This window comes from Ovis canadensis, chromosome 20 (genome assembly GCF_042477335.2).
Source record: "Ovis canadensis isolate MfBH-ARS-UI-01 breed Bighorn chromosome 20, ARS-UI_OviCan_v2, whole genome shotgun sequence".
NCBI lineage: Eukaryota > Metazoa > Chordata > Mammalia > Artiodactyla > Bovidae > Ovis > Ovis canadensis.
In genome coordinates this window covers 44,815,145-44,834,644 of record NC_091264.1, presented here as the reverse complement: position 1 = coordinate 44,834,644, position 19,500 = coordinate 44,815,145, and the positions used below count along the sequence as shown (strand labels likewise).

Genomic DNA, 19,500 nt, shown 5'->3' with positions numbered 1-19,500 from the left:
TCTTTTGGTCCATCACAGTACTGCACTCTCAGGTTCCTGTCAGTCTGCACAAACCCCGTGACTGGATGGTCTGCCACTCTTGCTTTACCTTGAACCCACCTCCTTAGATGGCCTCAGCACCTCACTCACTCTTTATCTGTTTCTTGCCGTTAGCTTTACGTGTCTACAGTTCATCGGTTGAGTGCTTTACCTAACAATTCCTCTTCTGAATTCTGGTGCATTCCCTCTATAATCCGGCAAAGACACAATATTAAACTCATCATCACCAGGCACTATAATTCGTCTTTGAAGCTTTCAGTATACCAAAGCACTATAATTCATCTTTGAAGCTTTCAGTATGTATAAAGTAATAAGGCTGGTTTAAAGTTACCACCAAGAACTTACAGAAGAATCCAAACTTGGGTTGTCTTTTTAAATTGGGCAGTTCTAGCTATTCTAGTAGTACTGTTATTCCAAGTACTACCACTCCTCTAGATATTTGGAACACTCTCAAGATGCCCATTTAATACACCATTCAAGAAAAACACTATTACTCTTTGAATTTCATCTTCTCTTTGACCATCTGGTTATGCACTTATTCACCATATTTGGAATTGAGTAACTTTTAGCTATTTCCAAAATCACATTTCAGAATGGGAATTGATTCCATTAATCTTATTTAGAATATGACATACATTATAATCAAAGTTCCAAGAGAAATTATACATTTTCACACTGTGACTATCCTGAACAAGGACTGCACTTACTAATAATGTTTCATGATTAATGTTTTTAAAAGTCAGTCATAAAATAATACATCATAGAGGTCTGCCTTTTGGATCATAAATTTTTCCCTATAACATCCCTCTGTATCCCACTATGGCCCATATTGATTACTAATCACATCAGAGTTATCTACACCTATTTCATTGAGCCATTGATATCCACTTGTCATTTGTCATCCTGGTTTCCTTGGTTAATTTTTTCAAAGCAATGCTTTTCATTATCTTTTATTTTCTTCTCTTCTCTCTCTGCTTCTCCCTCTTGTTAGCCTATAGATTACTATTCCTAACTTCTTTGTACTTGAAATTACAAGAAACCAGAAACAAATCTAGTTGTCTCTAGATCTTTGCTCTCTGCTTCAGTTGTGCCTTACTTTCTGTAAAGTACTAATTCTGCCTGAGGCCAATGTTACCTGTGTACAAATATTATATAGGATGGGTACGTTGTCAGAGGGAAAGTGTGTCTGTGCATGTGCATGTATGCACACATTCCTCCCAAATAGTTCAGAGGAACAGTAGTCTTCCAGTGAAAGCTGTTAGCACAGCACCGTGGTATTGAGATGACTGTAGATGTACCAGCTAACATCTCTTTACATTACTCAAAGTAATGTATAGCCAGATTACTTAACTCTTAGAATTACTGAGCATCTGGCAGAAATTTAGAGAAAAGAAAATATGACCAGAAAGATGAGTATTATACTGGAATGCATCTGAGAAAAGACTATAACTTGACAGAACAATATATGTCAAGGCTGATTCAGCACACTTATAGATGTAGCCAAATAGTTTAAGACAGCAGAAAAGGGCTATGTTTCTTTGTGGGCATAAGTAGAAGTCCTTTCTTGGTCTACAGTTTTCACTCTTAGCATTGGTCAGTCTATATGACCTTACTTTGAGCTCCTAACTATGAGTGACAGCACTAAACTCCTTTATCCTGCAGATTCTATTTTTATACTTATAAGCTGAAATTAACTGTTCACCAGTACTTACTTCTCCCATCCTCAACTTTTTAAGACCTGGCATAATAAAGTGGTTCTTCCATAACAGTTGCCATCCAACATGGTCCTAGGAGAGACATCTTAGGTTTCAAAGATTTTCTGCATTGAGTAAGGTGGTCGTGGTTGATTCCCATATGGAACAGTTAGTTTTTATTTATTGAGCACTTACTATGTGCCAAACCTTAAGTTATGTATTTCTCGTGCTTATGATAGATATTTTGATATGATATCCTCCATTTTATAGATGAGGAAACTGAGGCTTAGCTGAAAACTTACTGGGGAAGGAAATATGCAGTATAGTGCAAATCCATTACAATTACTGGAAAATTGATTGAAAATGTCATTTTGGTTTATTATTATATCATCTTCAAATGTTGATAATTTTGGTGCTTTATTAGAAAGCTAAATTCTACCAGTAAAACATGTTTAAAACTTGGAAGGAAAAGCAGTAACTTATAACTCAAATACACTTCTCTCTAAACTGCCCCAGGGAAAGTGGCATTATGGGGGAAAATGAAATATCCATGTCTTAGGCCAGGCAAATAGACATTTTGGATGACAACAGTAAGTTCATCTACAGCATAAGATGTGTAAAAGCTTCAATTTTAGTGCTCATTTCCAACTACCATTTTCTTATTCTATCATTCATGGTTTTTCAAACATGTCATCTGTTGTTAAACCCCATTTCCTCATTAATGCATTCTTAAAACTCGTTTTTGGCTTTTGTACTCACTTCACTGAAATGTCCTCAGAATCACCAGTGGATAAATATTAATGCCTTTTCTTAGCTCTTACCCTTTTTTTTTTTTTTTTGGCCAACCCAGATAATATGTGGGACCTTAGTTCCCTGACCAGTGGTTGAACCTGTGCCCCCTGTGATGCAGAGTGGATACAGAGTCTTAACCATTGGATTGCCAGGAAAGCCTCAGTTCTTGTCCTTCTTATATTTCATAATTTTTGAATTGACCCTGCATCTCAGGAATTCTCCTTTGAGAATTGGTCGATTTTCTTTACTTTTAGCTTTTCTCTATGCATGTTTTTTCCCCTCCTCTCCACTGGAAAAAATATCCTTGTCTTAATTTTATTCACTACTTTTTCTATACTCCTCTTTATCCATTTGGATTATTTATACTTCTGTATTTCAATAACAATATTTTCTACCCTATGGGTTGTCTCTTAACTTGTGAACTTTTCCATAGATACTTATATAACTTGGTATTTGGAGACAGGACTCATTACTGTGTCCCCAAACAACATTTTCCTTTTAAATAGGCATCTTTGGTTAACATCTTTATCCTTAACAGACTCACTACCCTTCCTATTTCTTATCCCAGTGTTTGAGTGGTCTTTTAGTCTTTTTCTGGTTTTCACTGTTGATGTCCAATATCTTGTTAAGTTGTTCCAATTCTTAGTTTTCTCCTTGAGGCTGGATTTTTTTTTTCCTTCCCATGTTTCTGCCATTTCTTCGTATCCTTCTCTGCAGATCCATATCATCTGAGGCCCAGGTTATTGAAATTCTTGCTTTTCAGTTTCCTTGCTCCCAACATCCCCACCTTGTTTGCTTCCAAGATTGTCCTCCTCAAACTCCATTTTTCTGATGTCTCATTTCACAAGATAATCAAGATAGTTTTCACATCAGGTCATTCCTATCAGAGCAGTGATAGGACCTTGTCCTCTATTACCTTGTCCTCATGTTTAATCTGCCTCAGCCTCATTACTCTCTAGCATATTCACCTTGATTCATCATTCACTTCTGTGACCTTCCACTGATGTCTCTTATAAAGCCCTTGCCTCTGTGCCTTTTTCATACCGTTCTTTTGCTTAGATTTCTCTTCGGCCCCAGCTCACATTCATTACTCCCTTCAAAGCCTGGCTTCCATTATATCTTCTGAGTGAGCTCTCCCTGATGATTTCACCTCACTGAGACCTCCCTAACTCTGTGCTGCCTCACCACTGATCCTTTAAGTTTGTAGTGTGGTCCATGTACTTACTAATATGTTGTTTTGTAATTATTTTCTAGCACTCTGTATTGTAGTTTCATGTTTGTATTTATTTCCAAAATTAAATTGTAAGCTCCTTGAGGGCAGGAATAATAACTTTTACATTTGTATCTCTGCACCCCTTAGTGCCTAGTACAGTGCTGAGCACATAGTAGGCGTTTAATAAATGCTTGTCAAATTATTGTGTGCATTGTTTATGGTGCAATATTTCTATCTACAGAAATATTTATACTGCTTTCAAGGATATATGTCTCTTCATTTTATGCACAGACCCATTTGCATTATACATCAATAACTGCATTCAAGATGGAAGACAAAAAAATTTAACGTTAGGGTACGTGTGAAAAGTGAAACTTCGTTTGTTCAGATTTGTTTGTTGGTTACGAAGGAAAATAGGAAACTGTAAAGATTACTGCTTATCATTGCAAAAGTGCTTGAAAATAGGCTTTTTGTGTCTCAAGTAGACCATTGGTTCCTAACTGGAGAAATTTAGCAATATCTGGAGACAGTTTTGGTTGTACTATCAAGGGATGACTGGGATACCACTGGCATCTAATGGATAGAGGCTAGAGATGTTGCTAAACATTCTGCGTGCACAGGACAGCCCCCACAAAAGAAAACATTCCCAAACTTCCGTATGTTTGATAGTGCCTGAGAAACCCTGGTCTAGGTATATTTAAGGTATATAGCAAAAAGAAGAGAAAATACTAAATTTTTTTTTACTATTAGAAAAATCAGCTATGCCAAGCTTTATGAGAATCTGTTTATATATTTTATAGTCTGTAATATTATGAAAGCCTTAATGTTTGGAGTTCACAGCAACATACATGTATGTTTTAAGGTTGCTCTCAGCATCAGATCTGCCTTCCAAAGTGGAAGGTGTTGTAGGAGTACAAGTCTAGTTTTAGCCTTCTGTATCTTGTTTTTTCCCGTAAAATGAAAGATAAAACTCTGGGGCCTCTTTAACAGGGAGCCTACAAATCAAAGATTTAGCTTTGGGGACAACACATGACCCTTAACCACCCCTTGGGCAGCCACTAGACAGGAATGAATGCTAACTTCCTAAGAAAACCCCAAGCAGACCCACATGAAGTTTTTAACATACTCTCTTAATCCTGCTTAAGAAGATACTTGTAGGGGGAAATATGGCTAGTCAGAAATACAATTAAGAAAGTAAGTAGTGTAAAAGACAACTTTTTAAAAACTAGCCTCTTTTTGCAACTCAATGGTACTTTTGACACATTTTAAAAGGATCAATCTCAGAGTTAGAAAAATAAGTATGTAATACATCAAAGAAATAACTGCTCTGATGTGTTTAATTAGTCTGTAGAATGCTAGGTTTGGAAGTGACTTGAAATCATTTTCCAGTCCATTCTGTAAGGGAAGGTCCTAAGAGGTCATGTGGCTTCCACCAGGTGATCCATTAAGTTAATGGTACAGGTGGAAACAGAATCCAGGCTTCCGGAGGCTTTGCTTCTTTGACTAGTTATGACCCTTGTTTTATGTTCTTGATTCATATAGTGCCATAGAATGTATTCATACTTTGTGCCGCCTCTTGTAGTGTTTCATTTTAGGAATTATTACTTTTATCAGCTTGTATGTCCAAACCAGTACACTGGTGTCTTGAGTTCTTTAATAAACGCCTGAGTAGTCCACGGGATTTTGCATTATTGCAACCCCTTTTTGAAGGTCTTGCTCTCAGGTCGGTCCGTAATCTTGGAGAAAGCACATAGGATGTGCAGTATTTGGCATTCAGAACACTAACAATGAAAACCGGAGCTCCTGCCGTCCAGTGTGTCGGTTTAGGAATGCGCGACTTCACTTACACTTTTCACTTTCATGCACTGGAGAAGGAAATGGCAACCCGCTCCAGTGTTCTTGCCTGGAGAATCCCAGGGACGGGGGAGCCTGGTGGGCTGCCATCTATGGGGTCGCACAGAGTCGGACACGACTGAAGCGACTTACCAGCAGCAACACTGGAGATGTCCTTTCCCAGCTTCAGTCTTTAAATGCCAATATTCAAGGCTGGTCCTACCCTGGGTAAAATCAGGAAGTAAAAAATCACCTTTGTGACGGGTGAGGCAGGGATTGCGAATCTTGGGAAAACGGGTCAGAGGCTCTCGCAAAAATAAGCAAGGACGAAACCTGCAGCCAGCCCCCGAACCCACGACTACCAGTCAGGATGCAAGCGAGGCCCCGCCCCGGAAGTAATGAGAGACTTCCGCCCACGAGGAAGTCTCGGAGCTGGTTGCTTCTCTGACTACAGTAGGGCCCTTTGCTCTTGGACGGTAGTGTGGTGGGCACTGCTCAGGTGCAATCTCTTGGATTCCCTCTCCCTGGACGGGCCGGGGTGGATCGTGGGCGTGAACCTCGAGAGGCGGGACGGTGAGCAATAACCCCAGATGCAACCTCCCGGGGAAGGGTTTTTCTTAACGATTTACTGCTGCTGGAGTACACATTAGGAACTACTCTTGGGATTATAACCCCAATCTTTCCTGAAGTCTTCAGAGTTTTATTGACCACAGTAACAACGTGTACACCTGGTACATTTGGAATCAATGCCCACCAAATCACTCAGCTTGCCATCCCAAGCAAAAGGGAGAAACAGCAAATGATTGGAAATAAGTACTAGGAGATCTGAATTTAGGAGAAGTTTCCTCTTCCACAACTGCATTCTGTGTCCACATTTCCCTTAGAATGCAGAATACGTCTTTATTTCAGCTTGGCAATAAATGATGGCCGTTCCCCTTTAGCAATAATTTTTCCGTCCACACCTGGGCAGACCCACTTTCCATCAAGGGCGGTTCTGTTCTCTCCTAACACATACCTCCATCTGCTCTCCCAGTAGTGCCCCCAAGGCGATGGCAAAGAGATTCCTGTGGCACAGGACCGCGCCTGCTAATCCCAGTCTGTGATCACATAGCCCTTTGCAAGTTAGCCCCTTATTTGACATGGCTTTTTACACACACACCCCTCCTTCCATAACTCTCAGTAATTAGAGTAACAGCATAACAGCTGTGGCAGTCTGCTTTCTCTTTGAGTAAATTAATGTTTCTTTTACAGAAGTATTGCAGAAAAGGGAGGCCCTCTCGAGGACTCTTACTGAATTGCAGACTCTCCAGTTACAAGAAAGCTGCCTGTCTGAATTTTTAGAAGAGCTGCTTTTGTTGGTTCCAAAGATTCTGTTATTAGAAAACTCTGCTCTGAGCTGGCTCCTGCAGCTCATTTGACAATGACTGAGGCCAGTTCCTGACTCTTCTGCTGAGTAATACCAGGTCTGGGAATGGGAGCCACATTGTGGGAAGCGGGTGGTGAGAGAGGGTTTGGGAAAGTGGCTAAGTTGGAGGACCTCAAGAGGGAGTTGGATAAACCTAGAAGATAGGGCAGCAAAGGAGAGGTATTTATTGTTATCTTAAAAATTTTTAGCCTGTTAGTGATTCTTATTTTTCCCTACGTTTTAGGCATGCAAGTCTAAAGTTGGACTGTCTATGCTTCCACTTCCTCATCTGTAAATGATGATAAAAGCACCTGCCTGTTACATTGCATGAACATTACGTAGTACATAAGAAGTGCTATCTAGATATTTGTTGTACTGATTTCTTCCTCTCCTTACTTTCCTGGAACTTGCCCTACTCTGCTGATTTATTTGGTTATACAGTGATTCTCTCGTAATTTCACATGTTTTTTTCTAGGTCCCAGTTCTTGCACACAGTAAAGTGATCTATTAGTAAACGTCAACTCTGGCAGCAGCAGGAGAACCACAGTCTCTCCAGATCCTAGCCAGGAATATACCATTGAAATATTAATTATAGGGACCCTTCTTCCTATAGTAATCTCCCTACTGGAGAATTATTAAGTGTTAAAACTTTGACATTCTGTAGTTTTCTGAAGATCTGGATGTAAGATCTCCCTTACATCTATCTTGCTCACCAGTGCCACACTTTAATTATTGAGGCTTTGTAATACATGTTTAAAATTCTTTAGAGCATCTGCTGATAGGGCCCACATGCTACTAAGTCACTTCAGTCGTGTCCGACTCTGTGCAACCCCATAGACGGCAGCCCACCAGGCTCCCCCTGTCCCTGGGATTCTCCAGGCAAGAACACTGGAGTGGGTTGCCATTTCCTTCTCCAATGCATGAAAGTGAAGTCACAGTGGTATCCAACTCTTAGCGACCCCATGGATTGTAGCCTAAAAGGCTCCTCTGTCCATAGGATTTTCCAGGCAAGAGTACTGGAGTGGGGTGCCATTGCCTTCTCCGAGGGCCCACATAGGGTCTCATTATTAAGGTGGCTCACTATGTTGACTTCGCAAACAAAGAATAAAATCACAGTGATCCTTGAGACTGACCAAATTGACCAAACAACATTCTGATTTCTCACTAGCACCTACCTTCTCAAAGCTATGAAACCACCAGTTTCCAGACCTCCAGCTATGTGACCACAGGACTCAACTACAGGCTAAAAATTAACCATCCCTTCAGAGAATTTTTCATTGGCAGGGTATAAGAGACACCCCATCAGAAAGGGAGGACACTGGTTCTCTTTAAGGGCCAGTCATTCTGTCATGTCCCTCTAATAAATTTCCCTCTTCTTTCCTGACTTCCCAGCTCGCTTTCTTTTTCTCTGCACTTGCCTTACAACTGCCCCTTCATTGCCCTTCTTCTTCAGCTTTTCCATGCAGAGTCTTGCTTGTTTAGTTTTCTATATTAACTTTAAAATCTACTTATTAAAAAGTCATATTTTATTGGAATAGTGTTAAGTTTACAAACCAATGTAAGAATTACTTTCTGAGACCTAAGCCTTGAAGATCCATTCGCCGGTTCCCCTGGGTGGCAAGTGAAAGGAGTAGGGACTAAACAGATCTAGGTTCAAATTTCATCTCTGCTCTCTTATTAGTTGCCCAACCTCAGAAAATTTATCTGTTTCTCAGATTTCTTATATATGAGAGGATGACTATAATGTCTGCCCTGCAAGTTTATGTCTGTGTGTGCTCAGTAGCTCAGGTTTGTCCCACTCTTTGCGAGCCCATGGACTGTAGCCGGCCAGGCTCCTCTGTCCATCGGATTCTCCAGGCAAGAATACAGGAGCAGGTTGTCCTTTCCTCCTCCAGAGGGTCTTACCCACCCCGGGACTGAACCCAGTCTCTTGCGTCTCTTACATTGGCAGGCAGTTCTTTACCACTGTGCCACCCAGGATTAAAAGAGCTAAAAAGCCTTAAATGCTTTTTTTCTATATAAATAGAATCTTTTCCTCTCTTGCTCCTTTCAGAGATTCCTCTCACGAAGCACTGAGAGGGAAGCCTCCAGGATCCTAGAGCGGACGACTTGGTGTCTGGGGCGGGGTTCTGCGGAAGTCGACCTCAGGAGGCCACTGCAGGCATCAAAGGCCTCTTGGTTCGTCAAAGCCCTCTTGGTTCGTTTTCCGGGTGAGACTTCTTCGACTTTCTCCTGGGTGTGGAGTAAGCTCTTGGGCGAAGGACCCCCGAGGTGGGTGGTTACTAAGCTCTCCACCTGGTTGTCTCAGAACTGCCCCTCACTCTGCCGCCCCTCCTCTCTCTGCCTCTTCTTCCTACACATCTCCCTTCTTTTACTCCCTTTTCCTTTCCCTCGTCCCTTTTTTCTGTCCTTTTCCTCCAACGCCTTCTTTTCCTGTCCTTTCCCTCCTCCCTGTCCTTTGGGGAGGACATACTGGCCATACTGGCACTGGAAATTCCCCTACAACGTCTCGGAGGCCCGGAGGCCTAACAGTCGCTGGAGCCCCTCCTCGCTTTTCTGGCGAAGCCCTATTTTTGGGTGCGAGGAAGGAGAGTCGGAGAATGGAGGAGATCTTTTCTCTTGACCCTGTGTCCCCAGCTCTGCTTTGTTGTGATAACTTTATTAGCTTACCGACACTCGACAGTTTTATTTGGATGTTCTTGAAATATTTTCATTTGCCTCAAAGAAAAAAACTCAGCTTAGCTGAACATTCATGAAAGTTCCTTTCTTTTGATATCTACATTGCATTTCCCCTCCGCCTCCAGCCGTTTTCTTCTGTTTAAAAGATGAGAGCAAATATCCCTCTTTTTTCTTGATACCTTTTCTTTGACATTAAAAATGTTAAAGTAACTGATAACGACATCAGAGAGGTACTTTATACATAGTTATGGCCTTAAGATAATTCAGAAAAATATTGTATTTATTGTCCTTTATAGTTGCCTTAAGTCAATGTCAGCAATTTGGGGCTCAGGAAAAAAGACAGCGCACTGAAGCAGCCACAGGAAAGGCTAATTCAGGTGTGAGCAAGCTACAGATCAAAGGGGCTTTGGGTAGGACTAGGAGTTCTACATGTTTTGCTAAGGACAAAGCAACTTGTACCATATGCTCCATGGTAACCTCATTTCTGGACTTTGGGCAAAGGTTCATTTGTATGTGAACTGTGCACCAAGTGAGCCTTTTTCAGTATTGCCAAAGAGCTACTTACTGTTCAGAGAAACTTGATAAAACAGCATCACTTAGAAATAAATGGCGCAGTTCCTAAGCCATGTGGAATGTAGTGTCCATGTGACAATAAACTTGTGACTGATTTGTAGGTCTTGAAACTGAATTAAGGAAGTTAGAGGCTTAAAATATACATGTTTGTGTAAAGAAACATTAGAAAGATGCAGGAAACTAATAAAATTGGCTACCTGTGGAGGTGGCAAACAGGGGGAATCAAGGTGGAAACAAGTTATTTCTGTATCTTTTTAGATCATTTTGACTTTTGAATTATATATTACCTGTTCAAAAACATAGACAAATTTTTTAATAAAACTTTTGGAGTAGTTTCTGAGATCTGGTCATTTTAGATTTACAGAAAAATTGTGAAAGAAGTACAGAGAGTTCTTATATCCACCCCCCACACACACTTAGTTTCCCTATAGTTAACATCTTACCGTATGTAATATATTTATCACAACTCTTGAGTTACTATTGCATGTTATTATTATTAAAGTCCATACTTTATTCACACTTCCTTAGTTTTTACCTAATGTCCTTTCTCTATTCTAGGATCCCAGCCAGCATACCATGTTACATTTAATTGTCATATCTCACGTGTTCCTGTTGGTTGTGACACTTTCTCACACTTCCCTTGGTTCTGATGACCTTGACATTTTTGAGACATATTTGTCAGGTTTTTTGTAGGATGCCACTCAATTGAAATTTGACTGATGTTTTTCTCATTACTATACTGAGGTTAGAGGTTTGGGGGAGGAAGACCACAGAGGTGAAATGCCATTCTTATCAAGAGTTCACACTGTCAACTTATGACTGTTGACACATAAAACAACTTGTAAAATGGAAAAAGGCAGAGGGTGATAATTTGTGGAATTTGAGTTTGAAGCAAAAGTTTTCTTAAGCTTGGAGATAGAACTGATGAAGTATTGTTGTCAGGATATAAGAGAGTGGGAACCATCCAACACGTTATCTACACATTGGTCTAAATTACAAAGATGGAATGGACCTTTCTTTGGAGAGATGGAGGATCTATTCTGTCGCAATTCCAGAGGAGACAAAACATCCCTGTTGCTAAAATGCTGTCTGCCGTAGCCTCATCAGCTGTAGCAGTAACAGTGGTAGCAATAGACAGAGCTTATTTAATCACTGTATCTGTCTTCCAACACAAATAGTGTGGACTTGTGAGTGGTAAAACGATGATGTTATTGTTGTTTCCCCAAATTAATTCAATATCAGTTGAATTTCTAATTTTTTGCCTTCTCTATTCCTGTGTTCCTTCATCTGTTCTACTATTTGCAAATCTCTTCAACTCCTATCTTGTTTCCCAATTTAATTAAATGTGACAAAAAGTCTTTTCAAGTAGAAACTATGTTATTTTATATACTCACTTAGAGCCCAGATTTTGTGTTTGAGTTGCCTTTTTAAAGTATATATTTAAATAGTATATTAGTCAGGTGTTCATTCCAGGAGTTTTGTGGTAGTACCAAATGAATAAAAACATTTGATTTGACCACATTTGATCGGTGTGTCCTAGGTTTGTGGAACATGTTTGAGAGTCCTAGTTAAGTCTTTATCACATCATATTGCTTTTTTAAGTTGCTCAGACATATCTGACTCTTCCAAACCCGTGAACTGTAGCCAATCAGCCTCCTCTGTCCATGGAATTCTCCAGGCAAGAATACTGGAGTGGGTAGCCATTCCCTTCTCCAGGGCATCTTCCCACCCAGGGATCAAACCCAGGTCATATTGCTTTAGCTGCAGGGAATAAACCGCATTTGAAAGGTGGGTTTATTGTTTCAGGAATCAAGGCCAAAGGTATGAACAAGGTGTTAATTCTGAAGGGAAGATTTTTGTAAGGATGGATCCACACCAGACGGTCCCCAGCACATATAATGGGGATACTTTACAGATTCCTGAGAATGAAAAAGCTTCTTATAACTGGTATGAGGACCAATTAGAAAGTCATGGGGCGAGGTCTGCAGAAGAAAGACAGTATACATGCAGTGAATGTGGAAAGAAGTTTGCTCAGAGCTCAGGCCTTGTTCGACATCAGAGAATCCACACTGGAGAGAAACCCTATGAGTGTGATCACTGTGGAAAAGCCTTCAGTGTACGCTCAACTCTCACTGTGCATGAAAGAATCCACACTGGTGAGAAACCCTATACTTGTAATGAGTGTAGGAAAGCTTTCAGTGTGAGGGCACACCTGATTATACATCAGAGAATCCACAATGGAGAGAAACCCTATGAATGTAATGAATGTGGCAAAGCATTTAGTGTGAGCTCAGACCTCATCAAACACCAGAGAATCCACTCTGGTGAGAAATCTTATGAGTGTGATGAGTGTGGGAAGGCCTTCAGTGTGAGTTCAGCCCTTATCAAACATCAGAGAATCCACACAGGAGAGAAGCCATATGAGTGTAAGGAGTGTGGGAAGGCCTTCTATGTGAACTCAGCCCTTATTAATCATCAGAGGATTCATTCTGGAGAAAAGCCCTATAAGTGTGGAGAATGCAGAAAAGCATTCAGCCAAATCTCAACACTTATTCATCACCAGAGAATCCATACTGGAGAGAAACCATATGAGTGTGGTGAGTGTGGGAAAGCATTCCGTGGGAGCTTTAATCTTACTAAACACCAGAAAATACACACTAAAGGAAAGTGTGATCAATGACTTACATGGTGAAGACATTACAAAGGCCTTTTTTTTTTTTTTCCCAAGTCAGAAGTTGTCACCAGAAGAAGGGTATGACAAGAGTTAATGCTTTAGTTGACACTTCAGTTTCTTGGAATATCAGAGAAATGAGAAGTCAGTGAAAAATGACTTCACCATTATAATGATCGACTCAGTCTCTAAAATCATACCCACTTCTGAGAATGCAGCTTTACAAATCATAAGGTAAATAATGTAGTTTGTTGTGGTTTAGTAAGTGCAACCTCAGTACTTCCAACATAATTTTTACTTTCTTTATGTGCAAACATTTTGTCGTTATTGTTGCTACCAGTTTATAGATGAAACATTAAATTTTGAAATTGGAAGTGATGTTGGTTGGTGGAAACTAACATATCCTCTTTGAATCTGAAAATACTGGAGTCTTTTTTTGGTGCCGTCTTGGTAGTGAGACAATCCCCACACCTGTCCTGATTCACCTGACCCTTGCCTGCCGCTGTTCCATGGATGAGAATAAAAAGCACTGCAGGAGCCAGCACTTTTTTCTTGTTGGGCCTCTTGCTAATGCTATTGCAGTAAGTAATTAAAGGCTTGACTGTGTTTCATTTTTGCTTGTGTTATAATGCAACACATTGTCACTGCTCTAGGATCCAGGCCAGGAGAGTATTTCTGCCTTGAATATGCTACACTTATGGCAAAAGAAAAACAGAGGTAGGACCACATGATGACGTTTAAAGCATCTACTCAGGAGGAGCATATGTCATTCCCCTTGGGTTTTGTTAGGCAAAGCAAGTCAGCTAACCAAGCTTTTTTTCCCTATCCATATGGTCGAAAAAAAGTAAAGCTTATATAGACGACAGTGAATAACTACGGAAAGTAACATAATCTGTCTCGTTGAAATAGTGTATCTACCATTTTGGCCAATGTTTATACAATGCTTTCTGTGCCTGGGCTTTCTCTGAGTGCCTTATATGTGTATTTTTCTCAATAAAAAAATAATGATATGACATACATACTACTATACGGTAAGTCCCCTACATATGAACCTTCACATTGCAAACTTTCAAAGATTTGAACATGCATGCACATGTCCAGTTGATAGCTTACAATGAATAGTGTTGGATTCGTGATCTCCAAAGAAGAAAATTTAGTTTCAGGATCAGGGACCAGGCTTGACCACTCGGCTCTTGTGTGGCAGAAGTTTTATTACAGTAAAAAAGGACAGAGACAACTCTGACATAGACATCAGAAGCAGGCAGAGAGTACCCCCTCACTTGTCTTAGCAAGAAAGCTATATGCTTTTTCAATTATTACAGTAAATCAAAAGAATGTCTCCAAGATTGTAAAGTTCATTCCCACAACTTACATTTTAAGATGACAGGATTAGAACTAACAATAGAAATGTCTTACTAGACCCACTCCCACAATTTACATTTTAAGATTACAGGATTAGTCAGAAGGTTCTCAAGAAGGAGAAACATGACTCTTCAAGAGCTCCAGACCCCTTTCCCCTCCTCCTGTTCCTCCTCTGGGAGGGGGAGGAGGAGGAGGAAGACCCTCCTCCCCACCCACCACCCCCCTGGACTTCTTACCTACCTAACAATTGACTTTCTCCCAGTCATGTAAGGTAGTTCACCTGTCTGATGTACATTGTCATGTGTGTGCATCCTCTACAAGTGGTTATGCTCTTGTGTACTTTACTGTATAGAGTACAGTAGTATAGTATCTTTATTTCAAGCCCAAAATGTCCAGAAGCAAGCATAAAAGCAGCAGTGATATAACTGTTGCTGTACTGTACTTTTCAAGATACTGTACTATAATATTAAAATGTTTTACTTTTTGTTTGTTTTTTTATGTATTATTTGTGTGGAAGGTATTATAAACCTATTACAGTACAGTATTATATAGCCGACTGTTAGTCGAATACCTAGGCTAACTTTGTTGGACTTAAGAACAAACTGGACTTAAAAACATGCTTTTAGAATGGAACTCATTTGTATATAGGGGACTTAACTATACTCCCATTTTACAGCTAAAGAAATTGAGAAACTGAGACATTAAGTAATTTGTCCAAGGTCATGCAGCTAGAAATCGTTTAGCAAGGAATTGAAACCAGAAGTTTAACTTGACAATCTTTTCTCTTAACCACTGTGCTACACTATGAAAGTTTAATCTGAAGGTTGTTTACGTACTACAGTGGGCCTTAAAAGGTTGGGAAGGTCCCTTGGAGAAGGAAATGACAACCCACTCCAGTATTCTTTCCTGGAGAATTCCATGGACAGCGAAGCCTGGTAGGCTACAGTCCACAAGGTCACAAAGAGTTGAACACAACTGAGTGACTAACACACTGTGCTGGTAAAAACGTTAAAGTCTTTAAGTCTTCTTCAGTCTCAATCTGGGAGAAGGCAATGGCAACCCACTCCAGTACTCTTGCCTGGAAAATCCCATGGCTGGAGGAGCCTGGTAAGCTGCAGTCCATGGGGTAGCTAGGAGTCAGACACAACTGAGCGACTTCACTTTGACTTTTCACTTTCATGCATTGGACAAGGAAATGGCAACCCACTCCAGTGTTCTTGCCTGGAGAATCCCAGGGATGGGGGAGCCTGGTGGGCTGCCATCTATGGGGTCTCACAGAGTTGGACACGACTGAAGCGACTTAGCAGCAGCAGCAGTCTCAATCTGTCTTCACCTCTAAGTAACTTTTAGAGTTAATCCATTTAGGATTATTTAGGCTAATCCACCTGGCTGGGTCTCAGTTTTACATCCTTAAAAATAAGGAGAGAGGCCAGGTATTCTCTGATAGCCCCTACAGCTTTGAGATTTTTATAATCTCTCCAAATAGACTGTAAAATGCTTTGTTATGTGATGACTTCTTTTTTAATCTACTACTTCATGTATTGTTATGTTCACAAGAGCTCTTGAATAAATGAGTCTCTGCACGAGTTCCTCCTTTCTGCCTTACATTAATGATAATACTAATAATGAGTAGTTTACATTTATCCAATCTGTTCCAGGTACTTTTTCAGGTCCTTAGGTTAAATTATTTCATTTAAAAGTTTAGATGCTATATTTAGAATAAAAGCAAAGCTGAAAAAAAGAAAATTGCTCTAAACATCCCTTTTGAGATCTTAGAGCACAGTAAAATAAACCCAAGAAACAAAGAAGAAAATACTGAAAAGCTGCAATTAAAGGAAAAGCAAGTGTATTTTCTTACTTAGAACTTAAGCACAGAAAGATTTTTGTTTTTTGTAACTTCTCTTTTTAGGCTACTCTCATATATGTCACATTTGACACTTTTTCTGCCTCTGGGGAAAAGGTGCTAATATCATGATCAACCTGTTCTTTCAGATGGTAACTCCTGGCCTTAAACAAGGAGTTTATTTCAAAGCAGAATTTTCCAGAAGTCTAATACACAAGGAGATGTTCAGAAGATCAAATGGGAACATCATCAGGGGCTCCACATTGGACAGGTTCATAAGCTTCTGAATAATTTACCCAAGTGAGGGAGGAGCCCCTTTGTGGACACACAGTTTACTTTGCCTCAAACCAGGGAGAATAGCACTTGGATAAAAAGGCCTAAGAACACCTGGGAGAATTTACCCTGAATTTCAGTCCCTTGTGGCTCAGCTGGTAAAGAATCTGCCCACAATGCAGGAAACTGGGGTTTAGTCCCTGGGTTGGGACAGTCCCCTGAAGAAGGGAAAGGCTACTGACTCCAGTATTCTGGCCTGGAGAATTCCATGGACTGTATAGTCAATGGGGTCACAAAGAGTCAGACACGACTGAGCGACTTTAGCTTCACTCAGTCTTGTCAATACTCCGGGTGTGGGAAATTGTCCCTTCAGCTTGTGTAGAGTTTCCAACTTCAACTGTAATAAAAGTAGCAGCCACTCATTGTAAAGGGAGTGAAAGTCAGTCATTCAAAAATACCCCTTCCCTAATAAAATGAACCCCGGCACCCCAGCAGCCCTGACCAAGCACCAGCATGTCCAAAGTTAAGGAAAGCCTTATAGATCCTCAACTTGGAATGACCTTTGTGTAATCCAAGTCTCATTAAACAACAGAGAAGTCATCCTGAGAAGAGTCATGAGAATAAAGAATGTGGCAAAACCTTCAGACACTGGAATGATATTGACAGACAACAGAGAACCTTTAGGGATATCTTCAGTGTCAGAAGCCTTCTGTATGAGCTTAAACCTCATTAAACGTAAGCAATTTCATTTTGGACAGGAGCCTTATTTGTGTCTTGAGTGTGGCAAAGCCTTTAAGTTCTGTGATAGCCTTGCTAAACATCAGAAAATCCACACTGAAGAGAAAACTTAGCGGTGTAAAGAGTATATAGATTCATTGTGTTTCAAGTCTGGTCACTCACCAAAGAACCCACAGTGGAGAACACCATTATGAATATAGTGAGTGGGGGAATGCCTTCATTTGGAAGCCAGAATTTATTACCAGCAAACCCATAAATATTAAAATGTGAGAAGACCTTCACTTAAAAACTCAATCTTATACACTGGAAAATCCATACTGGAACAAAACCCTATGTATATCATATATACATTATTTTGTATGGATATGTATATAACTGAATCACTGTGCTGTACACCTGAAACTAAACATGGCATTGTAAATCAACTATAATAAAATAGATTTTTTTTTTAAAAACAAACTGGAGGACTTATCTTGTGGTCAATGGTTAGGATTCCACCCTTCCAACGCAATGGGCATGGGTTTGATCTCTGGTCCAGTAACTAAGATCCCACCCACATGCCATGCAGTGCAGCCAAAAAAGAAAAAAGATACTGGCATCTGAAATATATAAAGAACTCCTAAAACTGAACAATAAAATAATTCAGTGTTTTAAATGGGCAAAAGATCTGAATAGACACTTCACCAGAAAAGATACACAAATGGCAAATAATCATGAATAGATGCTCCAAATCATATGTCATTAGGAAATTGCAAGTTAAGATACCACCACACACCTATTAGAATAGCTAAAGTGCTGCTGCTGCTGCTGCTAAGTCGCTTCAGTCGTGTCCGACTCTGTGCCACCCCATAGACGGCAGCCCGCCAGGCTCCTCTGTCCCTGGGATTCTCCAGGCAAGAACATTGGAGTGGGTTGCCATTTCCTTGTCCAATGCATGAAAGTGAAAAGTGAAAGTGAAGCCTCTCAGTCATATCTGACTCTTTGCAACCCCATGGACTGCAGCCCATCAGTCTCCTCCATCCATGGGATTTTCCAGGCAAGAGTACTGGAGTGGGGTGCCATGGCCTTCTCTGAGCTAAAGTGCTAAACAGTGACAACTCCAAATGCTGATGAGGATGTGGAGCAACAAATTCTCATACATCCCTGGTAGGAATCCCAAATTGTGCAGTCACTTCAGCAAACAGTTCAGCAATGTCTTACAAAAGTCAATATACTCTTTTACTCAGCAGTTTTCACTCCTTGGTATTTACCCCAATGAATCGAAAACATGTCCACAAAAGAACTTGCACAAGGGTGTTCTTAGAAACTTTATTCATAATTGTTAAAACGTAGAAGCAAGCAAGGTTTCCTTTAGTAGTTTTATGAAGTAACAAACTGGTACATCCAGATAATAGAATATTCAGCAGTAAAAAGAAATAAACTATCATGCCATGAAAATCCATGGAGAGAGACTTCCTTCCCTGGTAGTTCAGTGGTAAAGACTCCATGTTCCCAGTGCAAGGATCCTGAGTTTGATCCCTGGTCAGGGAACTAAGATCCCACATATTGCATGGTGTGGCCAGAAAAAAGAAAACTCATGGGAAAATATTATCTACTTTTTGCTAAGTGAAGAGACCAGTCTGAAAAGGCTACAAACTGATTCCAACTATTAATACATGACATTGTAGAATAGGCAAAAGTATGGAGACAGTAGGAAGATCAGGGCTGTGGGGGTTGGAATGTGGGAAAGATGAATGTGTGGAGCATAGGGAAATTTTAGGACAATGAAACTGTTTAGTATGATACTTGTAACAGTTGATGCATGTTGTATATTTTCCAAAACCTGTAGAATGGACTACACAGCTTATAAATATTAACTATGGACTTCAGTTAATACTTTATCAATATTGGTTCACTAACTGTAACAAAGATGCCTCACTAATGCATGTATGTAGCCAGGAAAGGGGTTTGGAGGGGACATATGGGAAGCTTTTTCTATAAACCTATAAGTAAGTACTCTTTAAAGACTATAACGTTTTTTAAAGCTATTTTTCAGCAAAAAGACATAACTGGGAATAAAAAGGGAAGTGGGAGCCAGTATCTGGTGTTCATATAACAGCTCATACCCAAAATGTAAATAGAACTTTTCACTCATCAATAATAAATACACTACAAAAAGGGCTCGTAGCTAACTCGCAGCAACGTTGTGGGCGATTTAACCTTTATGGATCGGCTCGGATTTCTTCAGGAGGCAGTGGGAGAGAGAAGGGAGTAAAAATTCAATTGCCAGAGTCAAGTGCTGCGCCCACCCTGGCCGAACCAGGAGAAGGTAGCAAAACCCGCAATCAAGATCATAGAGAGGACCATGCCTCCGGATTCCTAGGCGGGCACCGGAAGCGGCCTCGC

The 19,500-nt window shown here is 40.3% G+C and overlaps 1 protein-coding gene across 1 annotated transcript; it reads left to right on the top strand.

Moving 5' to 3' along the window:
- The first annotated feature begins 5,966 nt into the window (after positions 1-5,966).
- LOC138425623 (zinc finger protein with KRAB and SCAN domains 8-like) lies at positions 5,967-14,045 on the top strand. The gene is made up of 3 exons (XM_069563746.1): positions 5,967-6,144; positions 6,823-7,034; positions 9,030-14,045. Exon 3 carries the CDS (start codon positions 12,093-12,095, stop codon positions 12,906-12,908), a length of 816 nt encoding a protein of 271 aa, XP_069419847.1. The 5' UTR covers positions 5,967-6,144; positions 6,823-7,034; positions 9,030-12,092; the 3' UTR covers positions 12,909-14,045.
- Positions 14,046-19,500: the final 5,455 nt, after the last annotated feature.

Excerpts from the sequence above, each read along its gene's own strand:
- LOC138425623 (XM_069563746.1), top strand. The coding sequence starts at position 12,093 with ATGGATCCACACCAGACGGTCCCCAGCACATATAATGGGGATACTTTA.